General features: G+C 40.6%; 1 protein-coding gene across 2 annotated transcripts in view; it reads left to right on the forward strand.

Moving 5' to 3' along the window:
- Nucleotides 1-4,476: 4,476 nt before the first annotated feature.
- DBN1 (drebrin 1) overlaps nt 4,477-24,614 on the forward strand; it is a 74,556-nt gene continuing 54,418 nt past the window's right edge. For both annotated transcript variants that reach the window (XM_063447312.1, XM_063447313.1), the window contains exon 1: nt 4,477-4,707. In XM_063447312.1, the coding sequence (XP_063303382.1) occupies nt 4,622-4,707 (86 nt within the window). In that variant the 5' untranslated portion in view covers nt 4,477-4,621. The remainder of the gene's footprint in view (nt 4,708-24,614) is intronic.

The following is a 24,614-nucleotide window of genomic DNA, read 5'->3' on the forward strand; positions in this document are numbered from 1 at the left end:
CGCTGAACACAAATATTTGTGTTTCAAAACAGTAAAAAGTATTGCAGCAATAATATCGTCCCTGTAAGTGCTGTTTGTGCGTGAAAAGTGCAAAAAACGTCACTTTTACTGGCGTTATCATGGTTGTAATACATTTTACTGTTTTGAAACACTAATATTTGTGTTCAGCGAAGTCTCCCGAGTAAAACAGTACCCCCCATGTACAGGTTTTATGGTGTCTTGGAAAGTTATAGGGTTAAATATAGTGCTAGCAAATTAAATTCCCTATACTTTCGGCATGGGTGGTCAGGCAGGTCCCGCTAATTGTAATTAATTAGGATACCTAATTATGTAAAATTATTACATAAATATATGTGTAGAATTAATATATGTATATATATACATATGTGTATATATACGTATATATATATATATATTTTTTTTATATTTTTATTTATATATAGGTATATATATAGTGATATATACGTATTTATTTATGTATATAGATATATATATTATTTCGTTCTACGTGTATTTTGATATAAATATATATATATTAATATCACAATACAGTTAGAACGAAATAAAACACATCTATATATTTTTTTATATTTTATTTTTAATTATTTTTTTTATTTTATATTTTTACGTATTTACATATTTTTTTTTTATTCTTTATAAATATATATATAACAATAATTATATATATATTTAATCAGTATCAGTCTACGTGTAATTTGATATTAATATATATAATTATATATATATTAATATTAAAATACACCTAGACGGTGTATGTGTGTGTATGTATATGTGTATATATATACTTAGATCATATATATATAATATATATATATATGATCTAAGTATAAATTTTTTTTTTTACACTTTTAACATTATTTTTATTTGATTTTCAGCCAGCAGGGGGACCAACTGTCATTACAGTTGGTCCCCCTGCTGGCAATACAGAAGCCAGCTATACCGGCCATGTGATTGTGAGGTCCTCGCAAGGACCTCACTCTCACATGACCGGGAGGGACCGGAGGAGGAAGATGTGCCGCGGGGGGGCTCCCTGGGAGTCCCCCCAACCGCGATTCCCGGCGTGGGACCGCCGGCGACCGGGTAAGTTACTAAAAACCGGAGGGCGTACTATTACGCCCTGCGGCGTTTAGAGCCGCTTTTAAAAGGACGTAATAGTACGCCCTCCGGTCTTAAGGGGTTAAACACACAATATCAATAATGATATGGCAACATTGCAAACTTAACAAAAGACAAAGTTGATTTTGAATGTTTTCTTTAACATTATTACAGTGCTACTAGGTAACGTGTGCAGCGTATCGGAGTGACATTGAGTGTGGCACGGTGGATATGTATATTTGTTGTGTTCTTGATTATTATAGAGAAAGCATTTGTCAATCTTTATTTTTGCAGTGCATGAGTAACATTAACAAGCTCGTATCGCCACAACAGCATGTACAAGCTAAAACAGTGAATACAGTATTATGGCATGCAAGAATGGCACCATTTTTTTGTTTGTAAATGCAGGTTAGGTACGTATGTCTTAAGTTATAGCCTGTACTAGTTAGGTAAAAGCGAGGTGAAAATAAGACATATTGGTTGATAATAAAGGAGTACTACCATGAAAAGTGTGTCTTAGAGCTAGCATACACTTAGATTAAATTATTTCTGGCTAAACATACATAAAGGCTAAAGGCCACATGCAGGTTTCTGCAGGTTTCGGCAAGACATATATGTAGGAGGCTTAAAAGTTGTAAACCACTAGGCTTTTGGGGCGCGTCTGCATCAAGCTAGGCATGTTAAGAAATAGACCATTGGACTGAAAAAAGAGAAAAATCATACTTTTCTAGTAAAACAAAAGCAGAATATATGGCATTGCTGGTAACATTCAGGAGGCAACATGTTTCTGCCTGTTTAGAGCTACTTGTGAGTAAGTCCCGGTGGCACGCTGTGGTACTGTCCAGGAGTGTGTTTATGCGTTCATCCTATGCCCACGATCGGGAAACTGCCAGCAGGTTGGTCTAGGGGCTGCATCCAATTTTGGCCACTCTGCCAGCACCAGGCCTTCTCAAGGGCCCTCGTGCATTTTCCACCGCTCCGGTCACTTTCAGCACCGCAAGCGAGGTCCCGGGCGGTTGTGTGATGGAAAAGTCCCGTCCGGGCATGTGGGGTAAGCAGCAGGGTGTTTCCCTTACGGGCCCTCAGCACAGGAAGGCAGATGCAAGCCTCGGATTTTATGGGCCGCCTTCTCCGCTTCGCTGGTCTCCGTTTCCCTGGTCTCCGTTTCCCAGGCGTCGTGCCAGCCACTCCAGGCGGTTTTTACGGCAGTGAGTAATGCGGTCATGTAGGGTGTAGCGGCTTCCTCTGGGTCTGTGCCCCTTTGTTTTGCATTCTCCGCCAGAAGTTTTCGAGGAGGTCGTCCAGGCGCTGCTCGAGTGTCTGCAGTCGGTTCAGTGTGTCTGCAGCTGGTGCAGTAGCCGCCATTTTGAGGCAGATTGCACCCCTCTATGTCTTTGCTTTAAGACGATGTGCTTGTCAGGGATGAAGCTTGGCTGTAGTGATGGTGTCGGGATAACCCCCACCGGCAGGGGGGGGGAGCAGGGACCCGTATAACGTCAGCTTGTTCCGGTCGGAGAGGCAGTAGGGAGATCGGCCGCTTCTCCCAGGCTCTCACCTAGAGGTAGGCCTCAGTGGCGGTGTGGGCTCAATCTGCTTGTCGGACACCTGGAAACCCTTGTGCTGTAGCAGAATAGCTTGCAGGTAGGTATCAGCGCAAATTTAGCTGTTTGTTTGCTTTCAAAATACTGTTTTTAGGCGTTAATTGTCACTTTTTGTACAGAGCCCACACTGCATGCAGCCTTTCAGTTTGGCAGCCAGGCCCCGCCCCCCCATAGAGAAAGTATTTGTGCACAAAATTGGGATGGCAGTTACAGCAGCCTGAAATCATTAGTGTCTTGACTAAACTGGAACATTTGGGAGGCCTGTCGGAATATCCCTGTAACATACATGTATTACATAGTTGCCAATTGTCCCAAATGTGATGTAAGTCTCAAATATTGAGCACTTGTCCAAGCAAAAATTAAGTGGAACTAGATCAGCCAGTGTAGCCACCACAGAGCCCACACGAAGGTGGATCAAAATATGTGTTTTATTTAATTATTTCTGTATGTGTGTATAATTTTCTCAATGTGTTATAATCTGTGTGTGTGTGTTACTGTATGTATCTATGTGTGTGTCATTGTGAGTGCGTGTGTGTGTATCTCTTTGAGTGTATCTGTGAGTGTGTGTCTCTATACGTCTGCGTGCATAGTTGCCACAAAGTGTCTCTGGACTTTTTTTTTTCCAAGTGTTGGAAAATATGATTTGCAGAACACATATAAGAGATTGACTACCAAATTAAAATCCAGTTTATAAAAATCAGGCTAAAATAGAGTGAACGGCCTGAGATTTTAGCTGAGCTGAATAATTGTTTTCCATATCAGCTATTTTAGCCTACATTTTGCAATTAGTATTTTAATTTGCTACAATTCAGAGTTTAGTGAATAAATCCTATAGCTTATTCAGTGGTGTAATTACCAGAAAATGAAAGCGACACTCACCGTCTGGGGCCTTTCACGAATTTACAAAGACCCCCGATGGCAATATTGTTGCAGGGGGGCCAGTGGCCTGGCAGGTAAAGGTGAGATTTTCTAACCTTAACCTGTCTTTCGCGGTCGTGGCCATCTTGTTCCGGCAACCGTTAGGAGTCAATGTCACTGCTGTACTCCGGTTGGAGTATATCGCTGAGGTCTATGGAGGACCCACGAGAACCTCAGAGACAATTCCCTGCACTGGTGACGGATGTCAGCATTAACACTGTAGGTCCGTCCAGAGTCTAAGAAAGTCAGGCGGAGGTAGTCCCTTCTTTGTCTTTGTATATCTCTTGACTGGGTTGGAATTTTATTGAAATTCAAATTCAAAATGAGTGCTTCATAAAGATTATGTCTTTATGAAATATTTTTTTTTCACTTTAACTGTTCCCCTTTCCTACATTTTCAAATATGTGGTGATCGAAAAAGCATTTAAAAAAAGATTTATTTTTTTTAAAAACCCCAAAACATTTACTCCTTATTGTCTCATGGGAAATATTCACCAGTTGCAAAACAACAATATGAGAGACATAACATCGATTTTTTGTTTTTAACATTTGTTCCATTTTTAAAAACGTTTGATAAAAACTGAACAAACATTAACTGGGACCCAGTAATCTACTAACACGTGCTGCTATGTTTAATAACACCCTGTCCAGCATTCTAATTATCTGATAACCTTTGCTATGATTTCTGCATTCAGACAAACATTGACTTCTGACTGCTTTTATCACATTATCAGGATGTGGTCACATGATGAATAAAATGTATGAAGGTGGGCCAGCCAGGAGTGGACTGATAGTCCTGGGCCAGCACTAGGACCTGGCAACCCCCCCTCCCTCCCCATGTCTCCCGTCCCTCCCCTTCCCCAGCTGCAGTGTGTGAGTGCCCCCTCCTCTCTCCATCTCTCTCTCCTCCTCATCCCTCCTTCCCTCCCTCAGTCTGCTGCTGCCTTGTCTCTCCATCCCCCGGCACTCAGTCTGCTTGCAGCCGGCATGGCCTCCGTTAGCTTCAAAACCCACCGCCTGGAGCTGCTGGCTGCCTACCAGGATGTGATTGAGGAGCAGACCCCCACAGACTGGTGAGTTGTGGGGGCAATCAGCAGGGAGGTGGGGGATTTGGGGTAGATATTGCATGGTGGGGTGCATGCATTTAGAGGGATGCCTGGTGGTGGGGGGCAGAACATGTTACTGCTGGATTAAGGGGTGCAATTCTTCCAAGTGCAGGATAATGGGGTGCAGCAATAAGGGGTTCATGCAGTGAGCACCTAGGGCTGCAGGGTGTAGTGCATTATTGTGTATGATTGAGGGATGCAGGAGTAAGGGAGTGCAAGCATGATCCAGTATTCAGACACAGAGATGTGATTTATTTTTTGGGGGGAGGGTGTGTCATGGAATGGAGTAGATGCTGACGGTACCTTTTTAACATTCCGAGTCGTAGCAAGAATACAGAGCATTTGGGGTGCATGTTAAATAAATGGTGCAGGATATGTGGGGGAATGGCACAAGCTAACTGGTGGGCTGGGGTGGGAGGGACCCCCTGGATAATAGATTTTGGGGTGCACAGAGCTGCATGCTGGGGTACAGGAGCCTGTATGATAGTATTGGAGTGCCAGGATGTCTGAGTGGCACAGGATGGCAGTGCTGGGTATAGTTGTATTGGAGATATTGGGAGCACAGATGCATGTTAGGGAGCCTGGCACATGATAGGGGTGGGGCACAGCAATGGGCACCGTGTACTAGCATTAGCTCATGATATGTATGTGGACAGAATAGATAATACTTGCAGCCAGGCTGCATGCTTTGTCTTGGGTATGATGGTGATGCATTGGATCTATGCAAATGATATTTTGTGATATAAGCAGGCTCTGGTTTCATTGTGTATGGTAAACCAATCTAGCTGTAGCTTCACCCTAGATCAAATACATATGACTGAAGGACATACAAGGTTTTAGCTCTATGGCATTTCTCTGTTCACCCTTTGGTCTGGATAGAATTTTTTTTTTTCATTGGTGCAGGTTGCTTGTCTGAGCCTTGCTTCCTCTCTTTGTGATTTGCAGACACTACCTATAATGAAATCCCTGTATGTTCTCCAAGGTTCTGCAGCCACTAGAAGGAGGGTGCTGCATTGCAAAGCAGATGGGATATTGCTGCTGAGCTGTGCACAGGGGCAGACTGGGGGTCTGCTTTGTCAGATATACTTCTTTGTGTCTAGCATGCAGCAAGGAGGGTGGGTCATAGGATAGGAGACCATTTCTCTTTAATTTTTTTTTTTTGTGTGTAATGTTATCTGAGCTGTTATGGGGGTTTCAGGGGTGGGAGGAGACCTTGGGGAGACATTGAGAACTTACATTTGGGTGGGTCTGACCAGGATCTAGGAGTGTTTGGGGGGGATGGGGAGAGTCTGCCAGGGTGAGATCAGACAAATGATTACAGCATGTGAAAAAATGGTTGAGATCAGTAATTAGGATTGCTCAGACAGCATCAAAAACTGGGGGCATTTGCAAGGTTTTGTTTTGTGTTTTATTTTTTACATTTTTTTGGGGGGGGGGGGATGATCTGTGGATACCTGCGGGATTGGACAAACCAGACATAAAATAGATTTTCTTTCAACATGAAATCTGTGGGTGTTTGCTGAGAGGATGATGCAGCTTTAGTTACCAAAGCAGTTGGCCAGCTCTGTCCTGTGAATTGTGTTCTTGGCTCACAAGATTGTACTGTGTATTACCTCATCTTTTTACCCTGGCCCCTCTCTCTCTCTCTCTCTCTCTCTCTCTCTTTTTTTTTTTTCTTCCTTTGTTTCAGTCTGTCTTCTTTTTGTCCTTTTTTTTTTTTTTTTTTTTCCTGTGGTTGCCTCATAACTTCTTTCTTTCTAGAACACCTCCAAAATTGACTGTGAGCAATGCATTTGGCTTCACAACCTGCACTTCTAATGTTACTTTTCCTCTTACTGTTGAGTCTGTCAATTGTGCACGTATAAAATCTATTGTCTAGCTTTCACTTGTTATTCCCGATCAGCTGTTCCCATTCCATACCCATTCTTTTGTCACTGGTCACCCATCACTATTTTTATCCTTATGTTAACACAGCCATCATTTTTGGTAAACCGCATCCATTAATTTTCTGTTATCATGGACTCTCCCATGGTCCCTGGTATTGCACTCAATTCTCATGTCAACCCTGGTATTACACCCATCCTCATCTGATCCATGGTATAGTGTGCCCAGCCTGTTTTGGTATCCTAACCTCTGTGGTCCTAGATGTGCCACCCAAATATCATCCTTGACCTTGCTGCTCAGCATCATCAATTGCTCATTGACCCTTGGCCTGACCACTGATTAAATTCTTTATTGGCCCCAGGCCGCACAGTCTCCCCCACATCACCGCTCGGCCTTGAGCTTGCACCACTGTTGTTCCTCCCCTTGCTACCTGGTCTTGTGCCGCCCCTTTCTTTGTTGCTTCTCTGCCCCTTGCCACCTGGACTAACACTGCTGTCACCCCTTCTCTTCCCCCCTCCCGTGCCACCATCGCTCTCATCCTCCCCATGCTACATGGGCTTTCTCTGCTTGGCCTCTGGTCACATTGTGCCCTTGCTTCCCTCCCTATTCCCTTGCATGTATCTCTGATTTGCTCTACCATTCATCATTGGCCTCATGCCTCTCTAAATCGTCATACTTTACCCTATAATCAATCGGCTTTCGGGGGCCCTCGCCTTTGTAACTTTTACCTACCCTCCATCATCTTGGGCCTCCACCTGTCCCACCTCTATATTACCATACATGCATAGGTGGTACCTCAGTCACTTAAGAGCAAAATAATATTCATGGTGTAGCTTGGAGACATCATTCTTCAGTTTTAGAAGACCTTAAACTGTGGTTAGTCCCCTTTTCCGCTCCAAAAAATAAATATATTGCGTTTTATATCATGTAACCTAGAGATTTGTGGTGTTTTTAATTTATGGTATCTATGTTTATACTCCAAAGTCAATGGAATGTCTATAATAAAGTATGATCTTCTTACATTACTGAACTTGTTTTATTTCTTATGTGTTTTTTATTTTTTTTTCTTCAGCCAGCTTGCCTTTTTAAAGGGTTATTCCAACCATCATAGCCACAACAGCTCTGTAGTGGTTATGATGCCAGTAGTACCCTGTCCCCGTTTCCCAGTAATGGGGCGAACCCTTTTGCCACAGTTTGCCCTCTTAACGGAGTCCCCGCCTGGTGCAGATCTTCATCCAGTGGTCTGTGATGATATCCAGCTTCTACTGAGCTGCAGAATCTAAAAGTCGACCAAACGTTGGCTTAGCGCTGACCGCTCTCAGCCAATGAATGCAATCTTCTGCAGAGACATATGCACAGAATTGACATTATTCAGCCAGGAATTCTAGTTCCAGACTGGCTAATGACACCCCAATGAATGATGCTGCCGGAGTTGGAATTACACCTCCGGCAGCAAAGGGGGTTAAATTTATATGTGCAAAGTGAAACACTGCACTTACACACTTCAGGCACCATGAAATAATTGAAGTGGTCTTAGTGCATGGAGTAACCCAGGTCTCCCGCTTTAGATGGGGCAGTCCTTTTTTTTTTTTTGTGATCCTGTCATAATATTCCTGGGCAGCACAGGTGCATCGCTAAATGACACTATGACCATTCAGGGAGTGATTTAGCAGCTCTCCTTGCATGACCCTGAAGTCTGGGGATTGGTCAGGGAGCCTATTAGTGGGCGGGCCTTCCCATTGTTGGCATCATAAGTCATGTGGGTTACATCACTGGCAATACCTACCCTGTCCTAATGAAGTTATGGTAACCATTTAACATAATGTTTTTGATTTTACATGCCTACATTGTTTTTGATGTGTGCAATTGCAATTTTCCTGTTTTGTTGTAGAAAGCCAAAATACATCTTTAAGGAGAGGCCATTTTACTGAGTTTGATAGAAAAGTAAGATGGCCGCTATATATATATTTTTATTTGACGACTACAGTTTTAAAAAATATTTTAATTTATATTAAAGACCAGAAGAAATTAAACATGCCTTATATTTTGTTTTGATGCTCTTTCACGATGAAGAAAATGATGATAAACAAAGATTGGTTTGTCCATATTGCTCTATTGTATATATTTATATCACTCCACTTTTTTTTTTTTTTGTCCCAGATTTTCTATTATTGTTTTGTTTTCTGTCTATTTAAACGGTCTATTTAAACTGGCAATATAATCACAAAAACTGCTACCATCTATCTGACAAGGCATCATGCAAATAATTGCATTTTTAAAAATAATGCTAAGTGTGATGCTGGGGACAAATGCATATATACTGTTTGCTTTCTTTCTTTGTTATGCATACTTTTTTTTTTTATTCCTTCTGACATGCAGGCAGTAAATGGCACTGTCACCCCTGTCCTCTAAAATTAGTATTTCATAAAGATAAAATCTTTTTGAAATACTCACATTGACTGTGTTGACTGAAATTCCAGTGCAGTCAAGAGCTATACTAAAACAAAGTAGGGGCTACTTTTCCATAGTATTTTCCCTACGCTTGGCAAAAGGTGGAGCTGCGTTTGTCAAATTGTAATTTCCCCCAGCCTTTACTTAGATGTGTGAGTAGAACACTGATGTGGGCACTTGGCCACTAAAGCTCCAGGAGCTGAAGAGGACTTATAGGAAGACCATGGCAGTGTGTCGAGGGAGAGGTTCAGGTAAGTATAACTCACCATCCCCATCACCCTATGGCCTATAGACATCTGTGGCGGTGGGGAGAGTGGGGGGGACCCCAGACAGTGATGGAACCACTTACATTTTTCCATAAGAATATGACTGTAGTTCATGGATTAACTGTAATCTATCAATTCATCTGTTGAGTAAATGTCCTAGTAGAGTTTAGGGATCTGCTGCAAAAACAAAACTAGACAAAGAAACAACATTGTATGCTTTATTGTGATACTATATTAAAAATATATTTCTAATTCATGTCTTTGCCTCTTGAAGGGGATTATTTGATTTCCTATATCAATTATAAAACCATATTGTATCAACCATAACAAAGTGATAAATGTTTCTATAATATTTTGGGTGACTTCTTGACCTTTTGACTACCATTTTTATAGCTGATAAAACACTTTGATTTAAAGGGACACTGGAGGCACCCAGACCACTTCAGCTCATTGGAGTGGTCTGGGTGCAGAATTGCTATTGCCCTTAATGCTGCAATGTTAAACATTGCAGTTCCAAAGAAACTGCAATGTTTACATTGCAGCTCGAAGTCTGCCCTTAGCGGCTGTTTACCAGACCACCACTAGAGGGCTTCCTGAATTGAAACTGACTTTTGGTCCTGTATCTGACGCTGGACGTCCGCACGATCTGCATGATGACCTTCGTCAGGTTTTTCCCTAAAGGAAAGCATTGATTCCATGCTTTCCTATGGGCTGGTCTAATGCGCGTGTGGCATTTGCCGTGCATGTGCTTTAGACCCCGCTTGTTGCAGGATAGAGGAGGGGGCAAATAGGTGACTGTGTTTAACCCTTTATTTACTGGGAAGGTGGGGGAGTCAGGGGGAGTGGTAGTGCACCAAGTATCCCTTTAGGTTCTATTAATTAAAATTTAAAGGGATAATATAGGCACCAAAACAACTTTAGCTTAAGGGAACACTACTGTGTTCCTATAGTGCCCCCTCCCCATCTATGAGCATTAGGCCTTCTCCAATAAGAAAGCATTGCCTCAATGTTATTGTTGGGGATTTGCAAGACCCTAGAAGTCCTCATGCTAATCGTGGGACCTTCCAGCATTGTTTCTTTGAGTCAAACTGCGGGGACCGCCACTAGAGGAAGTCTTAGCACTGCAATGGGTTTTTACATTGCAGGGTTAAGGGAACAGGGACACTGCACCCAGTGAGATGCAGTGTCCTCTTAAATGAAGTAGTTTTGGTGTATACATCATGCCTTTGCGCTCACTGCTCAAATCTGTCATTTAGAATTGAAATCACTTTGTTTATGCAGCCCTAGTCACACCTCCCTGCATGTGACCTTACTACACAACCTTCCTAAATCCTTCCGGTAAAGAGAAATCTAATGTTTATACTTCCTTCATTGCTAACGCAGATTAATTTAGAATTTCTTATCTCCTACTCTAATAGCTTGCTAGACCCTGCAAGAACCTCCTGTGTGTCAATTTAGAGTCCAATGTACAGAGCAGAAGATATATAAGTAAGTTTAACATTGAAAATAAAACTATTTTTGTGTGAGTCTCAGCCAGGGGATGTGTGGCTAGAGCTGCATGTACAGAAACTTGATTTAACTCCTAAATGGCAGAGAATTGAACCGTGAGACTGCATGGGAATGATCTATACACCAAAACAACTTCATTAAGCTAAAGTTGTTTTGATGCTTCTAGTATCCCTTTTAAATATGAAATCATTATGAGTTTTAGTGCAATGTAGTTATGTACTCCATAGACACACTCCTAGAAATGGTGATCAGGAAATGTTTGTTTGGGAGGTGTGACTGAAATGTATGAAACAGTCTAAAATTCTACTTCTTTTCTATAATAATCTGGTTTCATTTTATCTCGCAGCTATTGGAATTTTTATTTATAATTTATACATTGCAGTGATAATGTCAACTGTAGGACTTTAAAACCTAGCTTTGAATCCCGGTCAGATTACCTTACAATAAGTGTCGTTTGGCAAGACCCCTAACCATATTTGTCTTTTTATAATTGTAAATTGCTGCAAAATATGTTGGTGCAATATATATCTGAAAAAACTCCAACTCCAACACTGCTTTTTTTTTTTTTTTTTTAGGTCCATTGGTTTGACCTCTAATCTGATACTTTTCCATCATAACGTTAGCAGTTTTCACATAAATAACTTTATTTCTGCCACCTCCATGCATTTAGCCGCAAAAATGTAATAAATTTTAAAGACTGAGTGAACCTGTGCCTTTTTATGTATAGACAAAACCCTGTTCCAAATGATTTAGAGACAGCCAATTTTCACCACGTTCCAGAATGGTCTATAAACTAATGTTAAGCTGACAAGGGAATTTCAATGGACTGCAAAGAGATTGAGGTGACCCCAGGCAATAGAACAGAGAGACCACCAACTGTGGGGTTATATATACCAAAAAAGGCAATAGTCATTTATAGATACTTTCAAAAAATTAAATCCAAGACACACTGTTTGAAGTAGAACTGTTTGGTTAAATAAAGACAAAAGTATTATTTTTACATTGAAAAAAAAAAAAAAAAGCAGTGCATATTAATCTACTTGGGTTTTTGCATGACCTGTTTTACTGAGAGGTGCTGTCACTTGTAACACTGACCGTAGTGATAAGCATACTATTTAGATTTTTTTTTTTTAATGGTTAGCTAGCTGTAAGAGACAGAAGCTCTCTTCTGGTGGGATTCTCTGTTTAAATCACCCGGAGGCCTTTACTGACATGGCATTTTACAGGCTGTCAAAAGATTGACTTTTCTGTTAATGAGATACTCTAAGCATCTAAACACCAACAGTGTACTGTAGTGGTTATGGTGCCAGGAATACTATTTTTGATCTGCCTCAGGGTAAGCTTTCCCGCTGTTTACCTGACGTTGTCAGGCACCTGTGGTGCTTCCGGTCTGCACAGGTAAACTTATAGCAGTGCAAACATGAAGAATTGCAGGCATCTGTGAGGTTGGGGTCAGACTGTTCGTAAGCAGTTTTCATACCTTGGAAGTAGGGATTGACCGATATTTATATTATTATTATTATTATTATTATTATTATTATATATATATATATATATATATATATATATATATATATATATATATATATATATATAATTTTTATTTTTATTTATTTTTTTTAGAGCAGATACCGATAATCTGTGAACTTTCAGGCCGATAGCTGATAACTTGCCGATATTCTGTACATTTACCATTTAGAAAAAATAAACTATTTCTAAAGATAAATGCACAAAATATACATGCCACGTGTAGTGGATGCTGTGTGTGTTTGTGTAGTGTGTGTGTGTGTGTGTGTGTGTGTGTATATATTGAATGCAGGGTGTGTTTGTGTAGTGTGTGTATAGTGGATGCAGGGTGTGTGTGTGTGTGTGTGTGTATAGTGGATGGATGTAATTTGTGTAAAATGGGGGGGGGGGGGGATTTTTTATTGTAATTTTTATTAATGTATTTTTTTTTTTTTTTGTCCACCCTCACTGCTTGTTACCTGGCCAGGGAGGAGGGCTTTAGCAATCCCTGGTGGTCCAGTGGCATTTGCTGAGCAGTGGGGGGGCCGGCAGCAAGCTGTTGCTTACCTTTCCTGCAGCTCCTCCAGCTCCCTGTGTAAATCTTGTGGCCTGCGTGCCGCGTGGAGCGTTGCCATGGTAACCTGTGGCAACGCTCTGACGGCCGCGGGACTCTCGAGATTTACACAGGATGCTGGAGGAGCTGCAGGAAAGGTAAGTAACAGCTTGCTGCCGGGCTTGTAATGAGCCCGGCGGTTATGGTATGTATTATCGACAATATCGGTATCTACATTGGCCGTTACCGATATTGCCGAAAATACCGAATATCGGTCGATAATATCGGAAAAACAGATAATCGGTCGATCCCTACTTGGAAGTATACCAGGGGCCTTGCGGCATCATACTTGCTACAGACTGTCCCTTTTAAATATCTTTCTGGCTTTATCACATTACATAGCTTTATGAGCTATATCAGTCATGTGGGTTGGCTACTGATATTTGACAATGTGTTGTCCAGGAGATTTCACTGTGATACTTTGTCTTGTTAATTAGATTTGTGTTTACTAGTAAAATCTCCTATGCATACATTAATGCATGGCATCCAATCCAGCGAACCAATCTAACCCTTACCACTCAATTACTTGACATTGGGGTGACCCTTCCTTATAGTTTGTCATTTAACCAGTAAATTGTGGAGTTCCCCCTGAACGCGTTCCTTTTGCTTGAGATGTAGTGGCCGAAAGGCAGACAAAAAAAATATTCACTGCTTTTCCTAAAGCTGTGTTTAGTTCTTGAGAATTTTATCTTGGTGGTATTTTGGGCTGGTGTTCGACAATATGTCATACCATAATAAACAATACCTTTTTGTATATAACAAAAACAAAGGATATGAGAATTCTGAGAACCAAAGCTTAGAGAAACGCAGTAGCTTGCCCTTTGGTAAATCCCCACTCTGGTCTCAAATTAGATTTTTCTCACTTGTGCCATTACAGAGCGAACATATCAGACTGATCCCACCCATAAGGGCAATCCAGAACTGAAATGCCAGCAATTTCTCTCTACACGAGAGAGAAAGCAACCCCAGACAATAGTTTCGGCCTTCTTTGGGCCTCATTAGTGAGGTGTAGCGGATACCCCTCTAGGCACTGGGTCCACGTCCGGATTACCCTTTTAATGTGGGGAGAGCTAAGTTAATGGATTGCAACAAAAACAAAGGATGTGAGAACCATTTGTATATAGTAGAGACTTTAAAGTATGCTGGAATATCTAACTTTTGAGATTTCTGTAAGGAGCGTACATGCACTGAAGTCCTCCTATTCTTCAGATGCTAACTCTGCATGGTACATGTTATTTTTAAATGGAGCAATCCGGTCACCGTAATCACTCAGTGAAGTGTATATGGTGCCCATTGTCCCATTGCACCATTTTACATTCTAGTGTTAAACTGATTTTAAATGGTGTAACACTGAATACATGTCCTCAGGTGCCGATTTCCTCTTGTGTTTTAGGCTAAGGTGGAAGTTACAGTGGTAAGCTGATACTGAGAGCATCAAGATTAAAGGGACACACTAGTCACTGTAATAATGTAATCTTTTTAAATTGGTTATAGTGCCTGGAGTCCCCTGGCACTTTCCCTCCATTCAGTGTGAATCCATTTTAGATTTAACACTAAGTAAGGCTCCCTGGCCACCCACACGCCGCCCCCTTCTGGAGGTGTGGCTAAGACAGATTATTCACTTCCTTGTAGTCATACCCTTCATACCGTCAGCTGGAGCTTTTATAGGCTAAAAGCAGACAGCCGACTACGCAAAAGGGGATGGAATGTAATCAATGCATCTCTATGGGGAAAGTTCAGGGCCTCCATGCAGAGCGTGCAATATGCAGCACTGACCCAGGAAGCACCTCTTGTGGCCGTCTGAGTGACTGTTCCTCTAGCTGTCCCTAGGCAGCCGTGCAAGCGCAGTGTTTACATTAAGATGCCTGCAGGGACATACTATACAAACCTGAACAACTACATTAAGCTGTAGTTGTTCTGGTGACTATAGTTTCACTTTAAGCAAACATTGTGATTGTCGATACAAATTGATGCACCTAGTCATATTGTCTATCCTCAACTATCTTGAATTTCTTTACTAATTCTGTCTTTACTATTTTTTACTTGAAAACTGTTCTAGGTAACCGTTACCCTTTCAGTAAAGTTGTTTCGTCAAAATCGTTTTCAGTTTTCAGTCGTCCTTCCTTAAATCTAGTACTTTCTCCTTCAACCTGATTTAGTCCCTTAATGAATTTTAAGATTTCTGTAATGACTTCTTGTTCTACTTCAATTTTATGTCGTTCTGGTCTGCTGATCTGGACACTGTTAAATTTTAGTATACAGTCCGCTGCTGACACTACTTGACATTTTTTTTTTTTTTTTTTGTCCCCATAAATCGCAATTTGTGAACTGGATGCTGCAAAATTGAGCTACCTGAGGGAAAAATGGACTGGCAGGGAGTATCTTAAGTGCTCATGTCACTTGAAGTGTCCCTATCAACTGGCTCTGACACTTTGAGCTTTTCATAAAGCCGGATGAGCAAAGTATTTCTCCCTAACTGTGAAAATTTCAGACTCAAAAATGGCAGTGCTGTTTAAACTTTGTCTGCATCAGAGAATGCAATTCATGCCAGTTAGTAGATGGCAGTTGTAGCTGCGGTGAGCTAAAAAAAAAAACTTTGCCAAATGTTTTATGTTTTCCGATACGTTTTTAATTCATTTATTTATTTAAAAAAAAAATGTTTTTAGACCTTTTCTATATTCATTCATTTGTATGTGTAAGTCATGCTATCTTAATATAGGCTATTCAATATTTTAAATCATGTCTGTGTGTACGTATATTTATTTAATACAAGTTACATAATGTTTTACTAACAGAAATAGAAACCTGATTTACACATTACTTGTTCAGTATAACAATGTCACAGTGGTGTATCCTGAAGTCCGTGCTTTAGTAAGCGGGTACATACTGTACCTTTTTTTTTTTTTTTTTTTTTATTTATAATTTCTCGGCTGGATAGTTTTATCAAAGGCTGCACTTTCTGATTGCCTTTAGATCTATTTTACATTCTTAGCTATCCCTATTAAAGGTACAGTGCCTTTTTTTTTTATTTTAAATTAAAAAAAATATGTAGATTTTCTTAGAATGGTTTGTACAAGGATTTACATTTTTCGCTTGACTCCTGCGCTTGGAATGTCTCCTTGTTCTTATCTAAATTTTTTCCCTCCTCCTTCCACTTGTTTGTGTGCTTTGCACTGCTAAAAATGTAGTGCACTCTTAAAGAGGAAACATTTCGGGTGAAAAACAAAAAGGTTTATACAAAAAAGGTATAAGTGTTCTAAAAGGAAAACAATATTTTACAGTTTTCATTAACAAAAAGAGTGCTTTATTCTCATTTGTTGGAGGCCCCACATTAATGAGATACTAAACATGATAACTACTGTAGCTTATTATAGTGCTATGGTGCACAGAACCTTTGGGTGCAGTCCGTCCATTTATTTATTTATTTATTTTTAATTCATTTTGTCATGTGGTTTTACAAAAATTAGAAGTTTTGAAGCACCCAAAATGGCTGTACTAGACTGTGTCTAACTGGAAGTGGCTTAAGACTTGACAAAGACCTCTTAGCAGGTTGAAACGTTGCTGCTGTTTTCTGTTCTATTAAAACTGCCTGCGGTTTGAACACCTTGAGTTCCTAGAGATTTTCTTTTTTTTGCCTTATCGTTGTGGGATTGCTGGTCCTGCTCCGGAGTCCAGGATGGCTGCTGGGATTGAGTGCCACATTGTCTTCATTGTTGCAACAAGACAAAACTGAAGCAGCAACACAGGGATTTCAAATGAGGACTGTCCTGCCAGATACAGGGCATTTGGGAGGTATGGTTTCAAATCATTGTCTGCATTCTTTCCATCCAGATTTTCAGTTTAATGCCTGTATTAATTAATTATAACAATCTGTTTAGTTTCCTTTGCTACCGCCTTCAGTTAAAAGTGGTGTACCACACGGATAAAACATGAACACATCCATCATGCCTAATGTTTATTTTACAATATAATGCTAGGAAATATATGCTTACAATGTGGATTTGATTTCCAAGTTTGTCTTGGTATGTGTACATAGAGACGGATGTTACTATAAATGCAGTCAGTAGGGTTTAAGTGTGGGAGTGGAGAGGTGAAAATTTCACAGGACTGAGTTGACCACTTTGTCTAAGGGTGAAATTAAGTGAATCCTAATGTTTTGACATGGCAAACTATTTAAAGGGAAACTATAGTGCCAGGAAAACAAAGTTGTTTTCCTGGCACTATAGCTTCCCCCTCCCATGCATCTCTCCTCTGCTGTCACTTGCCTGAGTCCCGCGCCGATTTCCCTCTGCGCGGGCTCGAATCCGCCTTCGCTCCTCCCCACCGATGTCAGCCGGCAGGGGAAATTAAATATGCATGCGCGGCAATGGCTGCGCTCTCATTAGGATTTCCTCATCGGAAACCATTATATTATTACACAGGACATACTTGAAAATGAGAGAAATCTCAAGTTATCTTTCCTGGTAAGATATTTTATTTATAAATAAATATAAGGCCTTTCAATGGGGTTTTGGATGACGCTGAACATCCCCATGCATAGCGTCAGGCGACCAAAAGTGGAGTTAACTCAACAAGCAAATTATTGCAATTTTAACCTGGGAAAGTGCACCCAGACCACTTCAATGAGCTGATGTGATATGGGTGCCTATAGTGTCCCTTTTAATTTCATATATATTTTTGACATTTTATTCTGTGGATTCTATACCACGTGTGCTGCTCTCCCAAGAGGGTATGGGGAGTTGCTAACATACTTGATGAAAGTATGAAATGTTGATGTTTAGATATGTTTATTTAAAAAATGTGTTATAGGTTTATAAGACCATGAAGTGCTCTTCTTTGTGGCAACTTATTGATTTGAGGCTGGAATTTAGAAAAGAGCGTGCAGGTTCGTGGAAAATGTTATTCTCAGTCACCTATGCCTTCAACTCTGCTACTATGGCATTCAGTTTGAAATTCACTTTTAAAAATTAATATTAATGGTGTATATTGCGTGATCAATTTTCCTCATTTAAAACAATTTCATTTAGGAAACACTATATAGTCGTCAAAACAACTACAGCTTAATGTAGTGGTTCTGGTGTCTATAGCATGTCTCAGCGCTATAAATCCTGCCTTTTCAGAGAAAAGCTGCGGTGAGACTGGTGTGGCGATGAAAACTCCACCTTTTAACTCCACAGAGAGGGGGGCCGGTCACCTAAACATCTATTCCAAAACTATAGTGTTACAAATGTGTTCCTGGCATTATAGTGTTTAAGTCTCATTAAGTTTAATACGTTTTGTAAAAAAACAAGAAATGTAAACTTTGACAGTTGTCCTTTAAGGGGCTAAGGAGTGGATTAAATGCAAGGCTGGGGAATGTTGAAGCCGGCCAAATGTTTGTGTAACATTGACTGACTGGGTTGCAAAAATCCAAGGGCAGCTTTTTCATACAACCATAACCACACGCATGGACTTCCTGTATTGGCAAATGGTTTCCCCCCTTTAGCCAAATATTAAGTATCCATTACCTTATATGCTGTTACTTCTAAGCAGTAATCCAGATCATGCTTTCTGCATCTCAAGGGAATGATAAACCAACACAAGGTTGTGGGTTTTTAGGATTTAGTGTGCCAAATAAATGTACGTTGGACGAAATCCTAAGTTATGTGGCCATCCGAAAACTTGAAGTTGACTATAAATGATCTTGCTATTGGGAAATATGTAATACATAAATAGATCAGTGATCTACAAAAGGATGTTTAGATGATTAAAACTTAGTTTTTCTTTGCATTATAGAATTTTCAAGCCCCCCTTTATAGCCACTACGTGTGTGTGTGTGTGTGTGTGTGTATATGTAGCTTTGCCAATTAATAGCCACTTGTTATGGTCTGTGGAGTAGGAACTGTTGGACATCTTGAATCTAGCACTGGGGGAAAACAAACCAAGAACTGGACAGCATGGAGAAGGAAAATGCAGACCCCAACGGGAGACCTGAAAAATAAACTCATTTGAACTAGTTACTCTGCTTAGTGAAACTGAATGCATGTCAGTGTAGTGCTTGTTCGGTATTTGACAGAATTAAGTAGCACTGATGTATTCTTTTTGTCTTCGACAATTCAAATACAAAATTAAAGAAGAAATGTGGCACCAATGAATCCAGTACTTCTAATAGAGGTGCATCACATCCGCACACCCTGCATTAGCATACTTTAATGGATCTATTCCACTAGTGATAGAATCAGTACCAGCACCTTTTTTTTATTTTTCAAGGCACTAGGTGAAGCAACTGTGCCCCAGCATTACTTTATCTAGTTCCCTAGAGTGTCCCTTTAATTTACTAGAGAACTGTATATTTTCCAATGTAAAGCTGATGCTCGTTTTTTTTTTTTTTTTTTTGCTGTGCTGGAATATGTCCTCTGCTCAGGTAACTGATTAAACTAAGAGGATTTTAAAGATTAAAGGCTCAGTTCCTTTCTATTTTTTTAATCATTATTTTTCGTAAACATTTTTTTTTTGCCCCCCTTGCCGTTTAAAGGGCTATCTGGTGCATAAAGAGCAGTCTAAAAAAAAAAAAGAGAGAAAATACACTTCTTAGACATATACTCCAGCTTGCTGACGTGCTTTATACTTCTGGAGTCTATCATATTTGTGGTGGTTTGTAAAAGTGCAACTTTCAATAGAAATCTGCTTTTATATATTTGTGACCGAAACAAGTCACTGGTGGTTCCTCAGCCAACCAGGGAGGTTTTATTTCTGTATTGGCAGGTGCATTGAGCTAGCATGCACCCGTCTTCTAGGTGGTCTGTACTACTGCTCACTGAGAAGAATGGGAAATGTGGTCCTATGAAAAGCCTCTGACTTGAGTATTTGTCCTTACAGACTAAAATGGGAGGGCTTTCAAAGGCTGCAGACAGCGGGTTTGCAGCTTTTGCAAGATTTGTTTAGATGTACCCCAAAGAAAGCAATCAGAATTAAATGAATACATGCTTTCATCTGTGGTTTATCTTTTAAATAATGATTCAATCCCCATTGGAGCATTCCTTTAAATGTTTAGATGCCATAGAGCAGCATTTCCCAATTGCCAGGGTTCAGACCAAAAGTTTAAAAAATAAAATGGCGGCGAGGGAGCAGTGAGCAGTGATCTCCCTCGCGCGCACAGCAGTGATGCTGGAGCCGGAATATGACATCACTCCAGCATCACTAGGAGGCGTGCGAGGGAGATCACTGGTCCCACGCTAGACTGGACCCCAGGGACTGCACGCTTAGCACGCCGACCGCTCAGCAGCCCCACTGGATCCCAGGGACTCCATGCCAGCAACTAAAGGTAGGGGGGCTGGGTGGAGTAAAATGTAAAAAAATAAATAAATATTTTTTGTGTGTCTGTCAGAGAGTAAATGTATGTTTGCCAGTGAGTGTATGTGTTTGTCAGAGAGAATGTATGTGTTTGTATGCGTGTCTGTAAAAGAGTGTGTATGTCACTGTGTGTATCTGTGAGTCAAGATGGTGTGCGTGTCAGATACATATACATACACACTGACACAGAAATATACACACTTTGAAACATAGATACACTCTGTGTGTCAAGGTTTATGTATCTGTGTGTCAGATTCATACACACTGGCATATACAAACGGGGTTCCACGGGAAAACTTAATTGGGTACCGCTGCCATAGAGCAACTTGTACATAATGACTTGAGTTGCCCTCCCCCCCCCCCCCCCCCCACTCCTGTTGAAGGTAGTTTTTTTTTTTTTTAACCTACTATTTGAAGGATCGACGCGTGAGGGTAATGCACTTGGCGTACACATGCTCAGCATCACTTTCCCAACTTGCAAGCTGTAAATTCCGAAAACACATAATTTGTGTTGCCTCTGTTTGTAGTTTCTAGTGTGATAAATATGGATGAATAGCAATCAACCCCACAAATACCTTTTTTCTAAACGGGTTACACCAAGCTCCATGACCATGTTAGTTATTTGAAGTGGTCATGGTGCCTGGAGTGTGTGCGCAGTGTTTTTGTTATGAAACCATGTACATACAGAGATGAAACCTTCTGCTGCCGGATGTGTAACTAGTATTATCGTGGTGGGGGAGGGGTTGCGGCATCAGCCAGCCTGGTACAAGAGTTCAATGTTACTAATATAAATTCTGTGCATATTGGATGTCTGATGTAAGCGTACACAACTTTATCTAGTTCCTAGCCTTCCTTCCTAATTATTAGTGAGTGCTGGGCAACATACATCCAATGGCGGCATGGCTCCTCTTAGACAATCCTCTCTTGACAAGGGGAGGGATGTCAACAGAAGAGTTTAAGCTTTAGAGAGAACTTAGCCTTGGAGCTGGAACAGAGGTATGTTGGATGGGCACGGTGGTGGTGGTGGGGGGAGAACAGGATAGGAAGGGTTACACTCGCAAAACCAGTGTTTTATTCGAGCATTTAATATCTGTATCTTTAATTGTAAGGCTACTTCTAAGGATTTCCCTTATTTCATCTTTTTCTTGCTCTTCTGTTGCTTGGCAACCTGGTCTCTGTGTAGTTACAATTGGATTAGCTTTACCCATATACACTATCTGCAAGCTTTATAGGTATGCATATATTAGTGCAGTTAGCCTGTGTTTTCTATATGGATAGCAGCAGTTGGAACAAGAGGGTTTTGCAGCAGCTGAAGGACAAAATTTAGATACAGCACCTCTCCATAATCCCTACTCCCATGCAATATAACCTATAAACCAACAAGAGAATAAAGATAGCAAAAGGAAAGAATCCTATTGCTGAGACCAGGAGATCGTTACTAACACTTATAATTAAAAAATAGGTATATTCAAAACCACAGTATTTAAAATAAGATAGGAAATTGGCAGCAGTGGTGGATCTGCTAAACAATGTTATACAATAAATAAATCACAGTAGCAATGATAACACTCAGATCTTCAGTGTGTGCAAACCAAATGGAAATATATAAATTGTAACAATAAGTTATGGAAATTGTAACAGTCCTTGGTAATTAAACCGTGGGTGAGACAGTCCTAATAAGTCTTTTAAGCTGTATGCAGGCAGGGTTAATCCTAGATGGACCAGGCACCCAGACCACTTCATTAAGCTGAAGTGGTCTGGGTGCCTATAGTGGTCCTTTAAGGGTTCCATAGATCTGTATTAACCCCAATACCAATGGGTGGAGTGTTATATAAAAATAATTTCTACCCAAAACACATTTATTTTTTTTTCTCGCTCCTGCAATGTGATTGATGTGGTTAGGTATATTTCCAGCCATGTACAATGTAGCTTTGCGCGAACCTTGCAGGAATTCCAATGAGATCTGCTCAGTATTTTTTCTCATTGACTTCAATGCCAGTGTAGCATTAAATAGAGAAACCCCTGATTAACTTAACCATCTCTAGATTTATTTATTTTCCCTCTCCCATCAGCCCACACGGAATCTTCCCTGATCTTTAATAGTCAAGGAAACCATTCCATTTCTCTGATTTAATAATGGATACCATTTTAAACAGTGTATATGTCATGTGGTTGAGAAAAATTAAGAATGACTGACTAAATGAGCCATTGGAGTTTATGCATTTAAAGGACCACTCTAGTGCCAGGAAAACATACTCGTTTTCCTGGCACTAGAGTGCACTGAGGGTGCCCCCACCCTCAGGGACCCCCTCCCGCCCGGCTCTGGAAAGGGGAAAGTGTTTAAAACTTACCTTTTTCCAGCGGTGGCCGGGGAGCTCTCCTCCTCCGATCCTCCTCTTCTCCTCCCCGTCGGCTGAATGCGCACGCGCGGCAAGAGCTGCACGCGCATTCAGCCGGTCACATAGGAAAGCATTCATAATGCTTTCCTATGGACGCTTGCGTGCTCTCACTGTGATTTTCACAGTGAGAATCACGCAAGCGCCTCTAGCGGCTGTCAATGAGACAGCCACTAGAGGAAATAGGGGAAGGCTTAACCCATTCACAAACATAGCAGTTTCTCTGAAACTGCTATGTTTATGAAAAAATGGGTTAACCCTAGAAGGACCTGGCACCCAGACCACTTCATTAAGCTGAAGTGGTCTGGGTGCCTAGAGTGGTCCTTTAATACTGAATTATTGTGAGCTGCAAAATGTATGCCAAAATAGATGGAATATTCTTTTTAACATGTCAATGTTCTCAGCTTTGCTGATTTTAGCTAGAATGTGACAGTTTGGTTTTCAGCTCGGGAGACATTTTGTCTGAATTAACCTTCTGGTGAATTTCACTGGATATGTGGGCTGTTGGTCTATGCTCAAATATTTATCCAGAGTTCACAACCATATATCCAGCAAACAACTGCTTTAACCCCTTAAGGACCAAACTTCTGGGGGTTAAAGGACCACTATAAGGTTTTAAAGGACCACTATAGGCACCCAGACCACTTCAGCTTAATGAAGTGGTCTGGGTGCCTGGTCCATCTAGGATTAACCCTGCCTGCTGTAAACATAGCAATTTCATAGAAACTGCTATGTTTACATATGGGTTAATCCAGCCTCTAGTGGCTGTCTCAGAGGCGCTAGAGGCACTTCCGACTGTGATTTTTCAGTGAGAAGACGCCAGCGTCTATAGGAAAGCATTGAGAATGCTTTTCTATGGACTGGCTGAATGCGTGCGCGCGGCTCTTGCCGCGCATGCGCATTCATCCGATGACTGAAGAGGGAGGAGAGTCCCAGCGCCGAGGGAGCCCAGCGTTGGAAAAGAGGTAAGGGATTAACCCCTTCCTCCCCCTTCAGCGCCATGGGAGTGGGACCCTGAGGGAGGGGCACCCTCAGGGCACTATAGTGCCAGGAAAACGAGTGGTATCAAAGTTAACTATCAGGCTGTTAATGAGGCATCATTATCAGACAAGTGTTGGTTCACTGCAGCTAACTGTTTAGTGAATAAACAGAAAAACAGAACAGAAAAAATACACTAGTATTTAATAATATGCCCAGTTTAGTTTACAAGGTATTTTTAATTCTAGGCTACTATCTTATCAAAGTTTCCAAGAGGCACAAACTGGCAAAACATGTATTTCATGTAGTTAATGGATAACTTTAGTTACGTTTTAGCAAGTTAAGAAACAAAACTTAAATTCGTGCAAGGCCTAATTTCTAACCCTGAAAACTATACTAGATCTGCGACTAGAGACTCAATTTAATCATTCAAATGCATGTATGTATTTAAAATGGTAATGAGTACATTTAGATCGAAGTATGGTATAACTTGATCAATTTCTTACAATGTTAATGTCCATTATCAAGGATTTTTCTTCAAGTTGAAATGTAGCGTGTGTGTGTGTGTGTATGTATGTATGTATGTATGAATGTGTTTTTTTTTTTTTTGTCAATCTTTATTTTATTTGTGCATAATACGAACACATAGGTTCGCACTGCCACGACAGCTGGTGCAGACAAATTCGTAAACATATTATAACATTGGTATGGCATCGATAACATAGCACATTTTTTGTTTTTAAGAGTCAAATTATGTAACAAGTCGAGTGTTGAACATGCGTCTACAGTTTGAGCTACTGCTAGTTTACACGTTTTTAAATCAAGAGATAATCTGGTAGTACTTTTCAGTAGTATGTGACATGTAATTGAACAAAACTTTGTGGAGATAAGTGTATAGAAAAATCATTGAAACGTTTACAGAACTAGTCTATCATGGTG

The sequence above is a fragment of the Pelobates fuscus genome, chromosome 3, assembly GCF_036172605.1.
Source record: "Pelobates fuscus isolate aPelFus1 chromosome 3, aPelFus1.pri, whole genome shotgun sequence".
NCBI lineage: Eukaryota > Metazoa > Chordata > Amphibia > Anura > Pelobatidae > Pelobates > Pelobates fuscus.